General features: G+C 36.2%; 1 protein-coding gene across 1 annotated transcript in view; it reads right to left on the bottom strand.

The window, feature by feature from the left end:
• The window catches only part of LOC149157565 (uncharacterized), a 49,584-nt gene extending 34,933 nt beyond the window's left edge, over positions 1-14,651 (bottom strand). The window contains exon 1 of the mRNA XM_089433728.1: positions 14,059-14,651. Coding sequence (XP_089289854.1) covers positions 14,059-14,651 — 593 coding nt within the window. The remainder of the gene's footprint in view (positions 1-14,058) is intronic.
• Between the last annotated feature and the right edge of the window lie 5,336 nt (positions 14,652-19,987).

Below are 19,987 nucleotides of genomic sequence, written 5' to 3'. Positions count from 1 at the left end.
ATATGAATTTGAACTGGAAAATGGTACTCCAGCCACATTAAACCACTAGAGATAGGAAAACCCCTGTTGATAATACCAATATGGTTATACACCCCATCTCTGCATGTAGGAAAAGTTAAAGGCCAACTAAAAATGGGGCCTCGATGAGGTGTCACTATGTCATAGTCCACTTGGTCGAGATCCACCATAATGCAACTCAATAACTGCCAGATCAACACTTGGACTGCAAAACACTTGAGTATAATATGTAGGTATAAGGAAGATACTCTCCTCTAGAGCATCAGTTCAATTGTAGAGGAAACCTGAATAAGGCAATCCATTACTAGGTAACCAAACAACAAGTGATAGTAACAACATAGTTCACCCTACCACCGAAGAGTTAAAAAGTAAAAACCCCATGAGCAAGCATTGCAAAGAGACAAGAAATGGATAAGAGAAAGTGCACTTGAAACCCCATAGAATAATGGTTCATCCAAGTTTTCCATGTGAAAAAACTACCCAGTACATGTGTCGTTGATGTGCCCGAGAAGGCTCCTTCCTTCAATGAACCCCCATTGAAACCTCCTCGAAGAGCAACTAGGGTTTCCTTAATTCCAGTGATTCCAGCCTACTTAACAATTTACCACTTAACAATTTCACAATGTAATCAAATCTACTTTGTCCATATATGTATTTTGTATTTAAATGAAAGAATCTTGGCCACATAAGTAGTAATTTCATGAATGCACTTTTATTTTTTAATGATGTCATTTATAGATGCTATGCATGTGAAATATGTTTTTCCTTAGAATAGTAAATATTAACCCATACATTTCCTTTGAATAGTAAATTCCAATAATAAAGGAGGTATCAAGGGTGAGGCAATGATGACTCCAACCCTTCTCAACTTGTACCGATAGTGAAGCCATGCTCACTCCAACCACTCAAGTAAACATGTTTGCATGAAGGGGGAAATGACATAACACATGTGAGACCTCATTAATTAAGCATGCTTCCCAAAATTTTAGAGAAATCATATAAAATGTAGTGTAAATCCAAAGAACACAAGATAAAATAGAGACAACCCCTAAGAAAGATATATTTGATAATCAAAATAAAGAGATATGTTCACTTACCTCTTCAAGGGGGAAACCTCCAAGAACAATGCTCAAATTTAAAAATTCTTGAAAAAACATTACATAACCTTCTACTGTTTAGTAACTATCCATAGAGAATCTTAAGTACAAATAGGCCCACTTATAATGAGTGCCTACTAACTAATTTGGGTATTACTAACAAAGAGGACCCTTTTTACAATGGGTGACTATTAACTAACTATTTAAGGGGATTTATTCAATGAAGGTGGCCTCATACATTAATAAAGTATAAAAATAATGGGGTTAGGGTAGGGCCCTAACATGAACCCTCCCCTTTAAAAGTAGGATTGTCCTCAAGGCTAAAGGTGAGGAAATTGTTGTAGGTTAAAAGTTCTCATGTGACATCTTCTAGTTGAATATCTATCTGCTTAATTAATAGTTAATCACACACTAGTGCAATTAACACTCTTTGGTATCTAATATTGCTTCTAGCGCGTTCCAAATATAACCTTCTTTATCAAGCTCTAGTAGGTTAGTTTGCACATTACAATTTAATCCCACGACCTTCTTAAAAAAATACACATGAAAGACTAGAGGAATCTTGGAGTGGAATGGGAGAGCCAACTTGTAGGCGACTTGGCCAATGCATTGCATTCTCTCATAAGGACCATAGAAATTAGGAGCTAGCTTTTGGGGAATTTTTTTTTTAAGTGATGTTTATTTATAAGGCTATAGGTGAAGGAACACTTCATCTTCTTTGACAAAAAAAATATTTGAATATATGTCGATAAACTCATTGTTTTATTTGATTTTGTGCAATAATGAAGTTGTCCTTGAGGATATAGATAATGGCTTTTCTAGTGTGATCCATTCTCTCTACTGCATGAATCTTGGATGTTCTTGGTACATAGGATTCCATTCCAATGGGATTTTTTCCATAAAAAACTTCATATGGTGTCATTTTGGGAGTTCCATGATAAGTGGTATCATACCACCATTCATCAAGGTACATCCAATGTGCTCACCAATGTGGCCTTTTAGAAGCAAAGCATCTCAAATAGGTTTCTGAGCACTTATTAATGACCACTTTTGTTTGACCATAAATGTGAGGACGATTTGTAGCACTCATATTTAGATGTATACCTTGAAGTTTAAATAACCCCCAATAAATATTATTGGTAAATGTGAGGTCCTGATTTGATAAAATAAAAGTGTGCATGCCATGTAGCTTAAAGATCTGATGCTTGAAGGCCTATGAAACCAATGAAGGAGTGAAAGGATGACATAGGGCACAAGAATGAGTAGCTTTTGAAAGAAAATCAACCACCACCATGATGATAATTTTATTTACCATTTTTGGGAGTCCCATGTTAAAAAATCCATTGAAATGTTTGTTGAAATCTATGTCAGGATTGGTAGACATTGCAATTCCCCTATTATCTTCACCATATCTCCATTATTACTTTGGGAAACATCACATGATAATATGAAATCCTAGATATCTATTTTCATTCCTTCATAGAAGAATGAACATTTAATTATTTCATGGATTCTATGAAAACCAAAGTGACCTACCATTGATGATGAACGTATCTCCTGGAAGATTTATTGTTTTAGGATAAAGCATTTTTCCAAAACAATGTGTCTTTTATACCCTAGTGTATATTTTTTCCATGTATAACTTTTAGTTGGGTTGTGATATGATCTAAAATTGTTAGATGACCTACCTTAAAATACTATTCACTAGCCATTCTTTGTTTGTTTAACCATGTAGAGTTAACTGTTGCAAACCTATTATAAATAAAAGTAGAAAATATGGAATGGAACACACACACACTTAACATGGATATTTTACCTTGGAAAGCACAAACCAAGAAAATTAAAAATATTTTTCAATATATTCTTTCTTTACTATGTTACAATATATTATAAACCTCCAACCCACTAACCCTGTATTAGAATATAACTACAATTTCTTAACCAAAATTACATTAATGTGGACCACAAAACTCTATGCCATGAAATTGTCAAAAAGATAAAACCATACTGAGAAATTTTTATTGATAAAAGTCTCAATAAAACCCTAGTGCACCCATCACAATGAATCACACATGGGGCTAGTCGAGCAAAGAATATTAGATACCCAACATTCTCCGACTCATTGTTTTCTTTTCATAACAGGGGCCACAAGGTTACTTGACCAATGATGTTAGGAAGTAATTCCCACTGTTTCTCTGTACCAAGAAAACTTCTCGGTGCTCATATGCCTTGTTAATTAATTTGCAACATTCTTCAAGGTGTCCACCTTCACCAACAACACCTCCTTGTTTTCAACCATGTCCCTCACAAAGAAATATTAAACAACAATATGCTTTATCTTAGAATAATAAGCTAGGTTTTATACCAGCAAGATTGCATTCTAACAATCACAATCTCATTGGATTCACAATTATACTAAAAGGGGGATGAATTAATACATTACAATTTTAACTTATTTAAATCATTCAAGAACCATAAAACATCAATATCATAAGTAGAACATGAAACACAATATACATTGAAACCCTTCACGGAGAAAACCATAAAAATTATTTTAAATAATTGTTCTTTGTAGGTACCAACCTATTATTACAATCTTTGTAGGCACCAACCTACATGATACACCAATCATCTCATCCTTTCAAGTTGGTATGCACTAGCCTATGAGGGATACCAATCCTATTTGATAATTTTTAGGAACCAACCTACAAGAGACACCAATCCCATCTAAACTCTACTCTGTAATTCTTTTTTTCATTTGATTCACTCTTTCCTTTCAGAATTTTTACAATCACCTCATGAATTGTTTCTCTTCTTTAATTTTTGTAGTCACCTCATAAAATATTTTCTCTCATTAAATTTTTTCAATCACCTCATCCGATATTTCTTCTTTTTGAATTTTGTTAGTCACTTCATCTAATATTTTCTCTAAACTAGACACTTCCTTTAAATCCCAACTTCTTAATCTACATACTTTTCTATCTGACACTCCAAATTCACATCTCACCTTAGTATTCTTTTACCAAAATAATACTTTCTTATATAACACTTCCTTCAACCACGAGATTTAATTTGGTGCCCCCTTTAATTCGATATTTCAGATATATACTTTACCATCTTAACACGTTTTATTTTGGATCTTCCTTCATCCCAACTTATCAAAGATTTAACAAATATACAATTTAGTATTTTATTCCACCTTTTAAAGCGTAAATACCATAGCCAATTCTTTAATTTTATTCCATGTCTCCTTTTGTCTTGTCCCTTAGTTTACTTATATATACCTAGCACAATTCCTTTTTTAAGCCTTAATGTGTAGGCACTCATACATATAGCCAAGAGCTATGTAAGAACTTAAAATTCCTTGGAGCTCCCTTAAATCCAACCTTTTTACATAGTAGTTCTTATATTTATAAGTGCTACACCCTACACCCATATAACATGTCCAAGTGATTTTATACCAGGATATCGGGTAATCAATGTTACTCAGTGGATGAGAGCTAAAACTAAAATTTCATAAGTCAACACACACTTTAAATCATATCATGATAGGGGACAATAAAGGTGTTAAAAATCCAAATTTTATTTTTTAGTTGGAAATTAGGAAAACCCAAAATAATTTAACATTGAAAAACCTTGCAAAAATGACCTTTTTTTGGGGCCTTTAGCTATGGGTTCTACATATTAAGCACCTTGTGATAAGGGGTTTTATTTGTGGGCTTTGCTAAATCTTATCAGAATATTGAATGTTTTCAACACAAGCGCACCTAATAAACCTCTAATTGCTGATATACGAAGGGATTTAAGCCCTTAGCACCAGAACTAGTCTCCCTAAGACCATAAGAATAACTAGGAGCAATTTATGTGAAGATATTAAAACAATCCTCTAGTCTTGTATTTCTATGATAATGGTAATCTGTCGATATGATGAAGGGCCTTAGCCCTCGGGTGCTACACCTTAAGTAGCCATGTGAATGGAGCTGTGATTAGGGGCTATATACATCATATATCAGGAAAATAATTGAACTTTTCCTTTTAATAAAATGGTGATATGTCAGGATTAACCCATAGGTGCTACACCTTGACATATTTATGAAACTTGAAGGTGATATACAAATTGCAAGTGAAATTTTATGTATTCTGGGAAATGGATCAAGTTACTAAACACATAAACAAATGATTTTTAGACTTAGTTAAAAGCCAAAACAAAGACAAAATACCATATTAGAAACACATAACAACAAACATGATAAAGGTGTTCACCCCTCTCCTGGGCTACATCTCCTGGTCCAACTTCCAATGTAGGGCTTCTTTCATTAAGTGCTCAAATTTTTGTTTTCATGGATTTACAATACTCATAATTAAAAAAACATGTGTCCAATGGATCCAAAACCATCAAAAACCCCCACCTAGGTTCTTTCTGCACCTCATTTGGCCAAAATTTGAGAAATTTATGCATGTTACAATTTTTTCCCTATTTCCATAGCTAACCATCCTACAATTCAACCCAAATCTGGCTTGAGAGCCCCAAGCCTAGAACTAGCGCACAAACCTAGCCTACAATCCCACCCAATGGGTGAAATTTTCAGACAATTAAACTATCCATTAACCCCCCAGTTCCAAAAAATGTAGTCATATGGGGGCTATGTGCCCAAGGGTTGGGGTTAATTGCCAACCCCTATCGGTTGGGCCCCCAACACTTGGTGCTTCGTCATGTTAAGTGGCCGTAGAACCAAAGGTTGATGCCAAAATTTCACACGCATCAATTGTTGAAGACTAAGCTCATATCATGGGCCATAGACCTTGGGGCTGGCCCCCATCTAATGTCGCGCTCCTGGTTATATGGGGGGTCATGTGACCTGGGCTGGCCCCCATTCCAACTCCGCGGATGGTTCTTCACTTTGATTTTTATGGTAGGGTTGTGACCATGGGGCTGGTGCTAATCCCTAGCCCTTGGTCCCTTCCCATGGTTATGTGGGCGTAGGGACCGCTAGGGCTTAGCCCTGACCCAATTCCAAAAATAAAATGCATATCATTTTAAATAAAAGACGAAACCCATATGGTTACGAAACATGGTGGTGGCGTAGTGGTAAAGTGCCTTGGTGCTTGGTTGTTGGTCATGTGTTCAATTCTCATGGGGTGCTTCATCCCTCAGCAAAATTTGAACACACTAACAGGGGGCCATGTGGCAGTCAGCAATTGGCCCAGATGGCTCTCCCCTATTGCTCCATCCAAATACACAATCAACCACCAACAGTATTAAAATAAAATTTTGAGCCAATCAAATTTGATTATTTTTTAACCAATTTGGAGTAGCCAAGTGGCAGCTTGCCACTGGCCCAAAATGTACAATCACCTTATAAATTCTGCAATTTTTTACCTGTTTGGAAATTCGACCAGAATGCGATATCAGGAGCATACGATATCGTTTTTGAACGATTCAAGTTGTGTTGGATTCAGATCACCAAGATATATCCAATGACACATGTTTCGAGCTTTGTCACACAGTTTGGATTTTGAGTACTAAATTGATCCCTTGGATCACTCCTCCCCATTGGAAGATTTTGGACCTCCAAAAGCTCATTTTCAGTTTACAAATAAATGAGGGTATAATTCCCTCACCCTTCCCTTCTTAATGCATTTCAATTTTCCTGAATTTGTACCTTGGAACCCCATATGAAGGTGCTTCTCGTTCCTTCTTCTTGAAGGTCCTGTTTCTCTGTCAAGGATATTAGTTTGCTGCAATTGTTCAAGATGTTTATAAGAGAAAAATTTTGTTAAAGAAATATGAAATTTCTCTCCTCGACCTTCAATCAAATAAGATTTATTCAATTTCAAGTTCACTTCACCTTGAACACTGTAGTCATAACGATGCTTAGCATGTATAGCCTTGCACTTGGCTTGACTCTTTACCAAATGTGATTTCCATCGCCATGCACCATCCCTATCCCAAGCCAAAACATTATGAACCCAACAAGAATATATTTTAGAACCAATGTACTCTTTGTCAAATAGCCTTTGCATCTGCTTTTTGACCCCTGCATTCTTTAACATTGACATTTTGTTCATACGAATGTTCAACAATGATGCATCCTCCTATAAGTGCACTTCATATTGTTTTCCTTTTTTAGGAGGCAACATGTTAGACTCCTGAAACATATTATCACATGGATTAGCAAGCTCCATGAAATCAAATTTCAAACTTGATTCATATCTTTGAAAAGCTTCAGATTCATCAACATCTTTATGTTTAATCATCAACAATGTAAAATTCTGACTAGCATTTACAAACCTCTTCATTTGTCCAACATTCACAAGAGATAAATTGAAATTCTTGCTATGTGCTCTAATAATGTACTCAATCCCATATTTAAACAAGTGATACTTATTCTCATGGCAATGAATGATGGATTTACTATCATATAAGTATGGAGTTCCTAAAACAATCCCACAAATGTCAAGTGGTACCACATCAAGTTCTACCTCATCAATAAAATTTGTAGTGATGGAAAATCTAAGTATGCATTTTCTTGTCACTTGCAACTTGGAATTCTCACATACCCAACCCAAAGGATAAGGTTTAGGATGATGAATGGTTTCCAAATTTAGTTTCTTAACAATGTATTCTAAAATCAGATTTGCTTGTGAATCGCTATCAAACTAAGTATCTACCTTGTTATGTTTTTTGATGATTTTAATATGGAAAAAATATATTCTTTCTCTTTAATTTTGGATTTTCTAGAAGAAGTAGTACTTGCAATTGAATCCTTAACATTCAATCCCATGGCTATGATTTTTTTTTCATCTCCAGAATCAGATCCTAGATCTTCTTGTGTAGTTGCAACAATATTTTCTTTCTCCTTGTTATTAACATTTTTGGGTCTCATATTAGGATAAAGTTTCCAAAAGTGGTCTTCATCATGGCCTTCTTTAGAAAAATGTTTACATGTGATATTTTCTCCTCCTTTCTTGACTGAAGCATTATTTTTATCCTTGCCTTTAAACCTCCCTTTTTCTTCTTCTCTAGACTTGAATGACTTCTCACTAGTTTCTTCAGAAACATTTTTTCCTCTGTTCTCTAAATGAGTTTCCTGTACACAAGCTTCATTTAGTTTTCTAGGGTTAAACATGATAATTGTATGTCTCAAGTAACTATGTAATCCTCCAATGTATTTGAGTAGAGTGTCTTGAGAGGATAAATATATACCCAAAATCAAAGCTCTTTTTTTAAATTCTTGAGTATAACTTTGCACATTTTTACCTTTAGCTTGTTTAAAGTTTTTCCAATCCATAATAGATTTTTGCATGTATGCTAATGGATAAAATTGCCTTCTTATTGCAACAACAAAATCATTCCAAGAGGATAAAACCTTACCATTTTTCTTCATGTCCTCTTGAGTTTTGGTTTCTCACCAAATAAGTGTTGCACCTTCCAATCTAAGAGAAGAACGTTGAATTTTGGTATCACCATCCTTGATTCTTTGTATCCTACAATACACTTCAATTTGATGAACCCAGTTATCTGATTTCTCATAATCTACCTCTCCATCATACATAGGAAATTCAAACTTAATATCAAGCTTTAACAAAGGACTTTTACCATGTCCTTTTGGAAAATTTGGAGGTATTTGTGAAAGGGTAGAAGAAGTAGAAGATGAGGATGAAGATGGGGATGAGGATGGAGGTGAAGGTGGTGGTTTGTCATCATTCCCTCCATTCCCTTTTGGAGGCTTGTCTCCTTTTCCTCCATCTCCTTTTGGAGGTTTTGGGCTCTATGCATACAACCTTGAATTCCTATCTTCATAAAGAACCTTTACCATTTCAGACATCTCAAAGAAATATTTTTTGAAAGTTTTTTCATCTTCAGACATCCCTTCAGGACCTTCTTCATGTTCCATGACTATTAAAGCTTGAGGTGTGTTTGTTCCTCTTGAAACAATTTGAGTTCTTGGCTCCACAAGTTTTCTTTCTCCTCTCTTAATTTTCAACCTTGTAAGCATTAGAAAAACACTTGCAAACAAAATCAAACCTTCATAATAACCTGATGCTCTTATACCAAAATGAAATGTTTATGAAACTTGAATGCGTTAAACAAATTGCAAGTGTAATTTTATGTATTTTTGGTAATAGATCAAGTTACTAAACACATAAATAAATGATTTTTAAACTTAGTTAACAACCAAAACATAGACAAAATACCATATCAGAAACAAATAACGACAAACATGATAAAGGAGTTCACCCCTCTCCTGGGCTACATCTCTTGGTCCAACTTCCAATGTAGGGCCTCTTTCATTAAGTTCTCAAATTTTTGTTTTCATGGCTTTCCAATGCTCAAAATGAAAAAAAAAATGTCTCCAATGGATCCAGAACTGTAAAAAACCCCCTTTTGGGTTCTTTCTACACCTCGTTTGGCCAAAAACTAAGAAATTTATGCATGTTACAAGTTTTCCCCCAATTCCATAGCTAACCATCCTACAATTCAACCCAAATCTAGCTTGAGCACCCCAAACATGGAAGTAGAATGCAAACCTAGCCTACAATCCCACCCAATGGATGAAATTTTCAGACAGTTAAACTATCCATTAACCCCCCAGTTCCGAAAAATGCAGTAGTATGGGGGCCACATGCCTAGGGGCTTGGGCTAACCGCCTGCCCTCGCCAGCCGGGCCCCCAACACCTAGCGCTTGGTCATGTTATGTGCCCATAAAATCGGAGGTCGATGCCAAAAAGTTTTACGCGTTAAATGTCAGAGACTAAGGTCATATGAAAGGCCATATGCTGTGAGGTTGGCCCTCATTGCAAGCGCCCTAGTGGATGGCACCCATCCAATGTCGTGCTCCCAGTTATATGGGGGGTCATATTACCCGGACTGCCCCCATTCCAACTCCACCGAAGGTTCTCCACTCTAGTTTTTGTGGTCATGCTATGACCACGGGGCTGGGGCTAAGCCCTGACCCTTGGTCCCGCCCCATGGTTATGTGGTGGTGCAGTGGAAACAATGGTTTAATAAAAACCCACAAATGGATCTATAAAAATCAACAATCACCCCTTTTTACAAAATATAAGCCCTTTTCCCTATCGAATCCAAAAGCCTTTGAAAAAGCTTAAAAAAATGCTTTTTACCTTTTGGGACCCAAAATACCTTTGAAAAGGCTAAAACCAAGCTTTTCCACATTTTACATAGTTATATGAGCTATTGCCACAAATCCAGATCTGGCCGATCGAATGGCTCAGATTGAATCGCAATATCAGCGATTGGGTTCCAATGGCTAAAATTATCGGTGCTATTTTCTGACAGAGGTCTGATGCGATATCACTGATCGCTATCGACGGTGGTAATATGCCCGCTTTACAATATATAACTCCCACTTCGATGTGCCGATGTGATTTATGTCGGTAATCGCAATCGCAAAGGGGTTGGGGACAAGCTTTGGTCGTGCGTCGATACAACTGTGCGATGTGATAGATATGCCGGACCCGATAAGGCCCAAAAATCCCGAGCATAAAATTTCAAGTCCACCTTTCTGAATCCGCTAAGTGTTTTAGTGTGATTCTCTTTGTAAACGGCTTTCGGCGATATAACAAGTAATTACACAGGGGCGACGCGTTTTTGGTTCTATGGACCCGATATCATTCAAAACCTCCATCTAAAGGATTTGAAGTCTGGATTCTCGCTCCAAATCCGTTTTACGCCCAATACTTAGTGTATTTTGGGTTTTCTGCCTGCGAAACCAGAATAATGGAATGCACTCGCTAATTGATCCTTTAACACAATATCTTCATTAAAAAACATGAAAACACAGGGACAACATCAATAACATCCAAATCATAGAAAAGCAAGCATTTGAAGGCCTCCATGGTCTGTTTATATCATTATGCATGCACACTATTTTATTCATAATAAAACAATAACAGAGTCTCGACCTTAGGCCTGAATAAAACAATAACAGAGTCTTGACCTTAGGCCTGATTACACAAAAAAAGACCTTTGTCTCCAAAAGGATGCAATCCACACACTCTCTCTATCCTCTCGCTCCACTCATCCTCTTGCTCATTACATTTTCCTTCATTTTATCCATCGATAAATGCTCTAACCATATCTAACAACAAATCTCTATTTTTAATAGATCTAAGAGCAATCTTCTAATTCCTAGCTCTTTCTCACACCTATGCTAACAACTCTATCTTTGGATCTAAAATAAGATAGTCTCTACCTTATTACAATAATGAATTATAACTGATTTCTTGAGAGATCCAACCCTCTTAATAAAACTGGCTTTTTACTAATCAGGTCAATGAATTTCAACCTCTTTTAGCCAAAACATGTGAACAAGTTTTCACATTGTTGACTGAGTCCGGACGCTCCTGCATCAGACTCCCGGGGAAGAAAGTAATTGTCCTTCAAAGTTTCAGGACTTACTCCATACTTATGTAGTTCGGCTATAGTCAACCAACTGGAATCTTCCACTGGCTATCCTTTCCACTTGACTAGATATTGGAAATAAGTCTGCCCTCTGGTTTTCTTGGATACTCTTTGATCCAAGATAACTTCAACTTCTTTCTTGACTGCTTTTGGTACTTGTTCCTCCCAGTTCACGGTTTGAACTTAATCCCCTGTAGCTTCCTCCTGCAACTCTATCTCTGCCTCTCTGTATGGATATAAATCTGCAACATTAAAAATGGGGGATATTCCAATCCCTTCTAGCAACTCAATCTCATATGCATTAGCTGAAAATTTTCTGACAATTTTGCAAGGTCCTATCTTTTTCATTTTCAATTTGTTGTAAGTTTTAGTAGGAAATATCTCTCTTCTCAAATGCACCATCACTAAGTCTCCCACTTGGAATTCTTTCTCTCTTCTTTTCAGATCTACCCTCTGTTTGTATTTGTTGTTGCTTTCCTGCAATTTTCCTTTGACTTCTTCCTATAATATTTGCATCTGTTTTTCAAATTCTTTAGTGCTTGCACTCTTGGTTTCCTAGTTTCCCAGATCCATGAGTTCATACACACCTCTTGGATGCATTCCAAAGACAATCTAAAATGGACTCATTCCAGTGCTTCTGTTTGCTGTATCATTGTACACAAACTCAGCTTGAGCTAATGCCAAATCCCACTGTTTGGGATTCTGATATACTAAACTCCTTAATATATTTCCCAAGCTCCTGTTCATTACTTCAGTTTGTCCATCTGTTTGAGGATGGTATGCTGAACTAAAACTGAGGTTAGCTCCCAATTTCTTCCAAAGAGTCCTCTAGAAATTCCCTACAAACTTGGTATCTCGATCAGATACAATACTTACAGGTAACTCATGCAATCTTACAATCTCTGAAAAGAATAAATTAGTTATGTGTGTTGCATCACTAGTTTTCCTACAAGAAATGAAATGTGCCATTTTAGAGAATCTATCTACTACAACATAAATGGAATCATTTCCTCTCTATGTTTTTGGTAATCCCAGAACAAAATCCATTCTAACTGCATCCCACGGCTGGTTTGGTATGGGCAATGGTTGATACAGTCTTGTATTTTGACTCCTTCCTTTGGCATGCTGACATATTCTGCATTTCTCAACAAACTTTTTAAGATCATTTTGCATTTTGGGCCAATAATAAAAAGCATTCACCTGAGCAAAGGTTTTATCTTGTCCAAAATGACCAGATAATCCTCCACTATGTTTCTCCTTTATGATCTTTTCCCTCATGGAACATTTGGGAATACACAACTTGTTGCTTTTAAATAATAGGACTCCTTGAATGAGGTAGTCCAATCACTGACTTCTGTTATGGCTCATTGGGTTCTGAACTGTTGTGTAGATATATCTGAAATCTTCATCATCCTTATACATTTCAAGCATTTCCTCAAATCCTACAACACCTACTTCGAATTCTTGCATAATAAAGCTTACCTTGCTCAATGCATCTGCTACTTTATTTGACTTACCACTCGTATGCTTTATTACAAAAGTAAAACTTTTCAGAAATTCTACCCACTTGGCATGTTTCTTATTCAACTTTGGCTGGTTATTGATAAACTGTAAGGCATGATTGTCTGAATATAATATGAATTCTTTTGGCAGCAAATAATGTCTCCACTTTTTCAAAGCCTACACAATAGCATAAAACTCCATATCACAAGAAGAATATTTCTTATTTGCATCATTAAGTTTCTCATTGAAATATGCTATTGGTCTTTGCTCCTAACTCAGAACTGCTCCAACTGCAACTCCAATAGCATTTGTTTCTACTTGAAAGACTTTCTCAAAATTAGGCAATGCTAAAATTGGCTCCTCTATGATCTTCTTCTTCAGTAAATTAAAGTTTTTGTCTGTTGTTTTTGTCCATTGAAATGGGTGATTGATCTCCTTGATTGTCTCAAGGATTGGTGCACAAATTTGACTAAAACCTTTTATAAAATTTCTGTAAAATCAAGTCCATGGAAGCTTCTTAGCTCAAATATGCTTCTGGGAGTAGGCCAGTTCCAAATTGCTTGAACCTTCTCTAGATCCATCTTCAAGCCTTCTTTGGAAACTACAAATCCCAAGTAAACCAGCTCCTCCTTTATTAAACTACTCTTCTTCAAATTTATTAGTAGTTTCTCTTTTTGCAGAGTTCTTAGGACCAACTTAAGATGCTCTAAATGCTCCTCTTTACTTTTACTAAAAACCAAAATATCATCAAGGTACACAATAACAAATTTACCTACATACTCCTTTAAGACTTCATTCATTAACCTCATGAATGTGCTAGGTGCATTAGTGAGCCCAAAAGGCATCACTAACCACTCATACAGTCCACTATTTGTTTTGAATGCAGTTTTCCATTCATCACCTTCCCGAATCCTTATTTGATGATATCCACTCTTCAAGTCTATTTTAGTAAAGTATTTTGATCCACTTAGACAGTCCATTAAATCATCCATTCGTGGCAAAGGAAATCTGTACCTGATTGTGATCTTGTTGATAACCCTGGAATCTGTGCACATGCACCATTCTCCTCCTCTCTTCGGACTGAGTACTGTTGGTACAACACATGGGCTAAGAATTTCTCTAATTATCCCCTTATCCATCAGCTCCTGTACTTGCCTTCCAACTTCTGCGTTCTCTTGAGGAGTTAGTCTATATGCTGCTTTATTTGGCAAGCTTTCTCCTGGTATTAAGTCAATGTGATGACTAATTCTCCTAATCGGTGGTAATGCATTCAGCAACTCATCCACAATAATATTAGCAAAATCATCTAACATCGTTTTAACTTCTTCAGACAAATCATTCAATTTTGTGGAAGTTAAGATTACCTTTGGTCTTCCTACAATAGCAAAATGAAACTCCTCATTCTTCACTACTCCCTGCAGCAACTCCTTTCCACTTATAAACATAATACTACTTCTAGGTGTTCCTTTGTCAGCATCATCCTTCAATGGCAGCAATGTTTGTTTAGTTCCATCTTTCTCCAAAGTATAATTGTTTCTCCTTCCATCATGAATAGCTTTCCGATCAAATTTGCACATTCTTCCCAGTAATACATGGCATACATCCATGGGCATTACATCACATAAGATCACATCTTTATACGTACCAATTTGTATCTCCACCTTGCACTGTTCAGTCACAATGATGTGATGTCCCTTCTGCAACCATGACACTTTATAAGGAGTAGGGTGCATGGTCTTTGCTAGCCCAAGCTTGTATACAATTTCTGTAGAAATAAGATTGTCAGTGCTTCCACTGTCAATTATTACTTTGCAGCACTTACCTTTTGATTTACAGGTAGTTCTAAACAAATTCTTCCTTTGTGCAGGTTCTCCAATCTCCTTCTCTGCTCTAAGCAAAGTCCTTCTCAATAACAGTGATTCACCTTCTTCAGGGGGTTCTTCCTTTTCCACAAGTCGAGGTGGTTCTGGATTTGCCTCAGCCACATTCGCACTCCTCTGACTTGCTGATTTGTTATGAGGACAATCCCATGACATATGTCCCCATTCTCCACATGTATAACACTGAACATCTCTTCCTCGCCCTCTTCCTCTGGGCACAAATCTTCCTCTGCTAGATTCTCCCCTCTGTGGTGGTCTGCTACTTGAGCTTCTTGCTTCATGTTGATGCTATTGTCCTCTTGATATGGTAGCTCCTCTACCTCTTACTGAGCTTTTTCCTCTATTCCTCTGGTTTTGTTTCCTCAAGATCTTTTCTTTGCCTTCAAACTTGCTTGATAGGCTTCCTCAATAGTTTTCAGACTTAACAAGAAAATCTCATCTTGTATGTCATACCTTAAGCCATTTACATATCTAGCTACCTTTTCCACATCATTCTCTACATGCCCTGCTCTAATATTCAATCTATAAAATTCTTTTGTATATTCTTTAACCGACATTCCTTTTTGCCTTAAATTTTGCAATTGCTTAAAAAGATTCAAATGATAGTCTTTAGGAAAAAACTTTCCTTTTATTTTACTTACCATTTTATCCCATAGCTTGATCTTGGACTTCCCTTTCCTCGTTCTTGATGTCTGTACCTCATCCCACCAGATGGCTACGCGACCCTTCAATCTGGTAACTACAAAATTCACTCTCTTCCCCTCATCAGTCTCTTCATAGTCAAAGTACTGGTCTAAGGATCTGATCCAATCCATTAACTCTTCTGCGTTCAGACTCCCTTCATACATAGGAATTTCCGCCTTAGGTTTTCCTCCCACTTTTGCCAACATCTTAAGGACCTTTGCAGTTTCATTGTTTTCGCCTACTATCTCCTCTGCAGGAGATTCTTCTGAAGAACTCTCATCTCCACGTACAAAAACACTATACTTCTTCCAGTAGAATTGCATTTGAATCAGGTCTTCCTCGACCAATGCCTCTCCTTGGTGGCATTCTCGCCACAAACAACTCCTTTCTTTTGCTCTGATACCAAAAATGGTGCAGCGGAAACAATGGGTTAATAAAAACCCACAAATGGATCTATAAAACCCAACAATCACCGCTTTTTACAAAATATAAGCCCTTTTCCATATAAAAATCCAAAAGCCTTTGAAAAAGCTTAAAACATCACTTTTTACCTTTCAGGACCCAAAATACCTTTGAAAAGGCTAAAACCAAGCTTTTCTGCCTTTTACATAGTTATATGAGCTATTGCCGCAAATCAAGATTTGGCTGATCGAACAGCTTAGATTGAATCGCAATATTGGAGATCAGGTTCCAATGGCTACAACTATTGGCGCTATCTTCTGGCGGAGGTTCGATGCGATATCGTTGATCGCTATCAGCGATGGTAATATGCCCGCTTTACAATATATAACTCCTGCTCCAATGTGCCGATGCGATTTATGTCGACAATCACAATCGCAAAGGGGTTGGGGACAAGCTTTGGTTGTGTGTCGATACAACTGTACGATGCAATAGATATGTCAGACCCGATAAGGCCCAAAATTATTGAGCATAAAATTTCAAGTCCACCTTTCTGAATTCGCTAAGTGTTTTAGCGCGGTTCTCTTTGTAAACGGCTTTCGGTGATATTACAAGTAATTACACAGGGGCGATGCGTTTTGGGCTCTACGGACCCAGTATCATTCAAAACCTCTGTCTAAAGGATTTGAAGTCTAGATTCTCACTCCAAATGTGTTTTACGCCTAATACTTTGTGTATTTTGGGTTTTCTGCCTGCGAAACCAGAACGATGGAATGCACTCGCTAACTGATCCTTTAACACAATATCTCCATTAAAAAAACATGAAAACACAGGGACAACATCAATAACATCTGAATCATAGAAAAGCAAGCATTTGAATGCCTCCATGGGCTATTTATATCATTATGCACGCAACACTGGTTTATTCACAACAAAGAAATAACAGAGTCTTGGCCTTAGGCCTAATTACATAGAAAAGGACCTTTGTCTCCAAAACGATGCAATCCACACACTCTCTCTATGCTCTTGCTCCACTCATCCTCTCGATCATTACATTTTCCTTTGTTTTATCCATCGATAAACACTCTAACCATATCTAACAACAAATCTCTATTTTTAATAGATCTAACAACAATCTTCTAATTCCTAGCTCTTTCTCACACCTATGCTAACAACTCTATCTCTGGATCTAAAATAAGATAGTCTCTAACTTATTACAATAATGAATAATAACTAATTTCTTCAGAGATCCAACCCTCTCAGTAAAACTGGCCTTTTACTAATCAATTCAATGAATTTCAACTTCTTTTAGCCACAACATGTGAACAAGTTTTCACATTACTGATTAATTTCGGATGCTCCTGCATCATGTGGGCATGGGGACTAGGGCTGGAGCTTAGCCCCGACCCAATGGAAAACATAAAACACGTACCATTTTAAATAAAAGTCAAAACCCATATGGTTAATAAACATGGTGGTGGCGTAGTGGTAAAGTGCCTTGGTTCTTGGTGCTTGGTCCTATGTTCAATTCCCGTGGGGTGCTTCGACCCTTAACAAAACTTTAACACACCAAAAGGAGGCCACGTGGCAGTCAACAATTGACTCGCGTGGCTCTCCCCTATTGGTCCATCCTAATACACATCCAACCACCAATAATATTAAAATAAATTTATGATCCAATCAAATTTGATTATTTTTTGACCAATCTGGAATGGCCAATTGGAATCCTGCCATTGGCCCATAATGTACAATCACCCTATCAATTCTACAATTTTTTCCCTATTTGGAAATTCAAAATGAACGCGATATTTGGAGCATATTATATCAGTTTTGAATGATTCAAGTTGCATTGGATTCAAATCGCCGAGATCTATCCATTGGTACAGGTTTCGATCTCTCTCACACACTTTTAATTTTTAGCACTAAATTGATCCCTTGGATCACACCATAACACCTCCATGAAAAAGGGCTTTACTAGGGGCTATAATACACTAGAATATGCCAAGGGTTTGGTATATAGAATCACAACTGACTACAAAATGATTGTTCACCAACCAACAACAATGGTACAAAAACATTGGATTTGTGGTGTTTTCCATATTATATTTAATTTTGAGGTTTCATTAAAATTTTGCAACTTTTCTTCTTTTCAGGCACAATCATGCTTCTGCCTTAGACAATTTTTTTATTTTTTCTTGTGCTCCTTCCTTTGGGTCATGCTCCTTCCTTACGTTCCCCCTTGATATTCAAATCAATGACAATATTATTCAACAAATATATCCTTACAACTTGTTGTACCAACATGTTGAAGTCCTAAAATGTCGACCTCAACATTAGGGGAAACCACTTGGTCAGGACCATAGAGTAGTTCCTTTTCCATTTAGGATAATGACTCTGACTGGAATTATGGGACCAATTTCCCTTTATATGAAGTTATAAAAAATGAATTGAATAAAAGTATAAAGTTATGATATAAATAAAAATGAAAATAAATATTAACGACTTAGTATCTATCCTGGGAAAGTTGTTTGTATATGTGATTATAAACATTTCCTATTAACATGACAATGTAGATTATCGTGTAATTATGAATTTAAAGCAGAAAAGATATCTAGTTTAATTAAATAGTTAATTAAATTAGCTTATAAATTCATCACATATATGAGATCTCGTTGTTCATACATATACTTTATGATTCCAATCCAACATATCAGTAGTGACAATGTACGATTGTTATAACACATATATAATGAAAAATATCAAATTTCCATTCAAATCTTAAACAAAATAATAATACACAGATAATAGTACCTGATATAATGATAAAAATGGCTTTGGTTCAGCTATGCATTAAGAAAAATTGAAGTTAAAATAGTGCAAGCTTGAGCCTTCTTTCAAAAATTTAGAACCCCTTCTCCTAACAAAAGGAGGGGATTTATAGTTTCATAAGAAAATATAAATATAACAAATACAATAAAAACTATAGGCAGTTTCAACAAATGTAGCCAAAATAAACCAAAAGAGACAAATTTAGAATTTGTTGTAACCAATTTTCTAGGCCTGTGAAGAAGATTTCCCTCCCATTCATTGTTGTAGCTCGTAGATATCTGTCTGCATGTTCTTTAACTCGGGTGGAGTCCTTGTTTGAATTCACATTTGGATGATGAAGATTTCATATTTTAATGCTGGAAACATTTGATTGGTGGTATTAGATAAACACTGGAGCGTCAACCATTGAATGTGTGGTTTGACAAAATACTTCCAATGACTTTCCAAGTTAATCTTAGATAGTTAAGCGATGACTTTGACTCGTTTTTTGGATGAATCTTACCACATTTTAGTAAGTGGTTTGATGTCTGGCAATGCTCCTTCGAAACAAATTGAGATGAGATTGGACTAAAACAGATTATCAGTAATTGCCTCAATGAGATTATTGGAAATATCCCTTACATGAAAAATAGTTGCTTTTGTTTGTTTGAGGCTCTGATTCTCTAAAAATGATTTCCTTGTGCAATTCCTAGGTTCTAGGAATATTAACTAATATTCCATCAGCGTTGTCTTGCCATGTGAGGAAATATGCAATTTTCTCTTTAATGTCATCAAAATAAGTTTTGATATTTGATAATTGATCGACTAGGGAATTTGCTGTATGGCATAAATCATGGATAATTGCCAACTTTTGACAAAATATAATTTGTTGTTGAGAAAGGAGAGTGCTTAACTCTTTTTCTTCCTTCTTGAACTCTGTCAATTCAACATTAACATGTATTTGTTCAATCCTTCTTTGCAATTCTTGTATTTGAATGTCTCGGGCCTACAAATAGGTGTCATATTTAACTTTGAGGGCATCAAAACTATTTGTGGAGATCAATAATCTATCCTTGCCATTGCTCGACAATATTTTGTTTCTCAATTTCAAAACTCTATTATAAATGCACAATTTGGTTTTCTTTTTCTTTTAACAACTACTGTACTTATGT

The sequence above is a fragment of the Pinus tabuliformis genome, chromosome 5_2, assembly GCF_031772625.1.
Source record: "Pinus tabuliformis cultivar Carrire ecotype Pingquan chromosome 5_2, CPIR1, whole genome shotgun sequence".
NCBI classification, from domain to species: domain Eukaryota; kingdom Viridiplantae; phylum Streptophyta; class Pinopsida; order Pinales; family Pinaceae; genus Pinus; species Pinus tabuliformis.
Note: the sequence above shows the minus strand (reverse complement) of the source record. Positions and strands in the feature narration are given on the sequence as shown.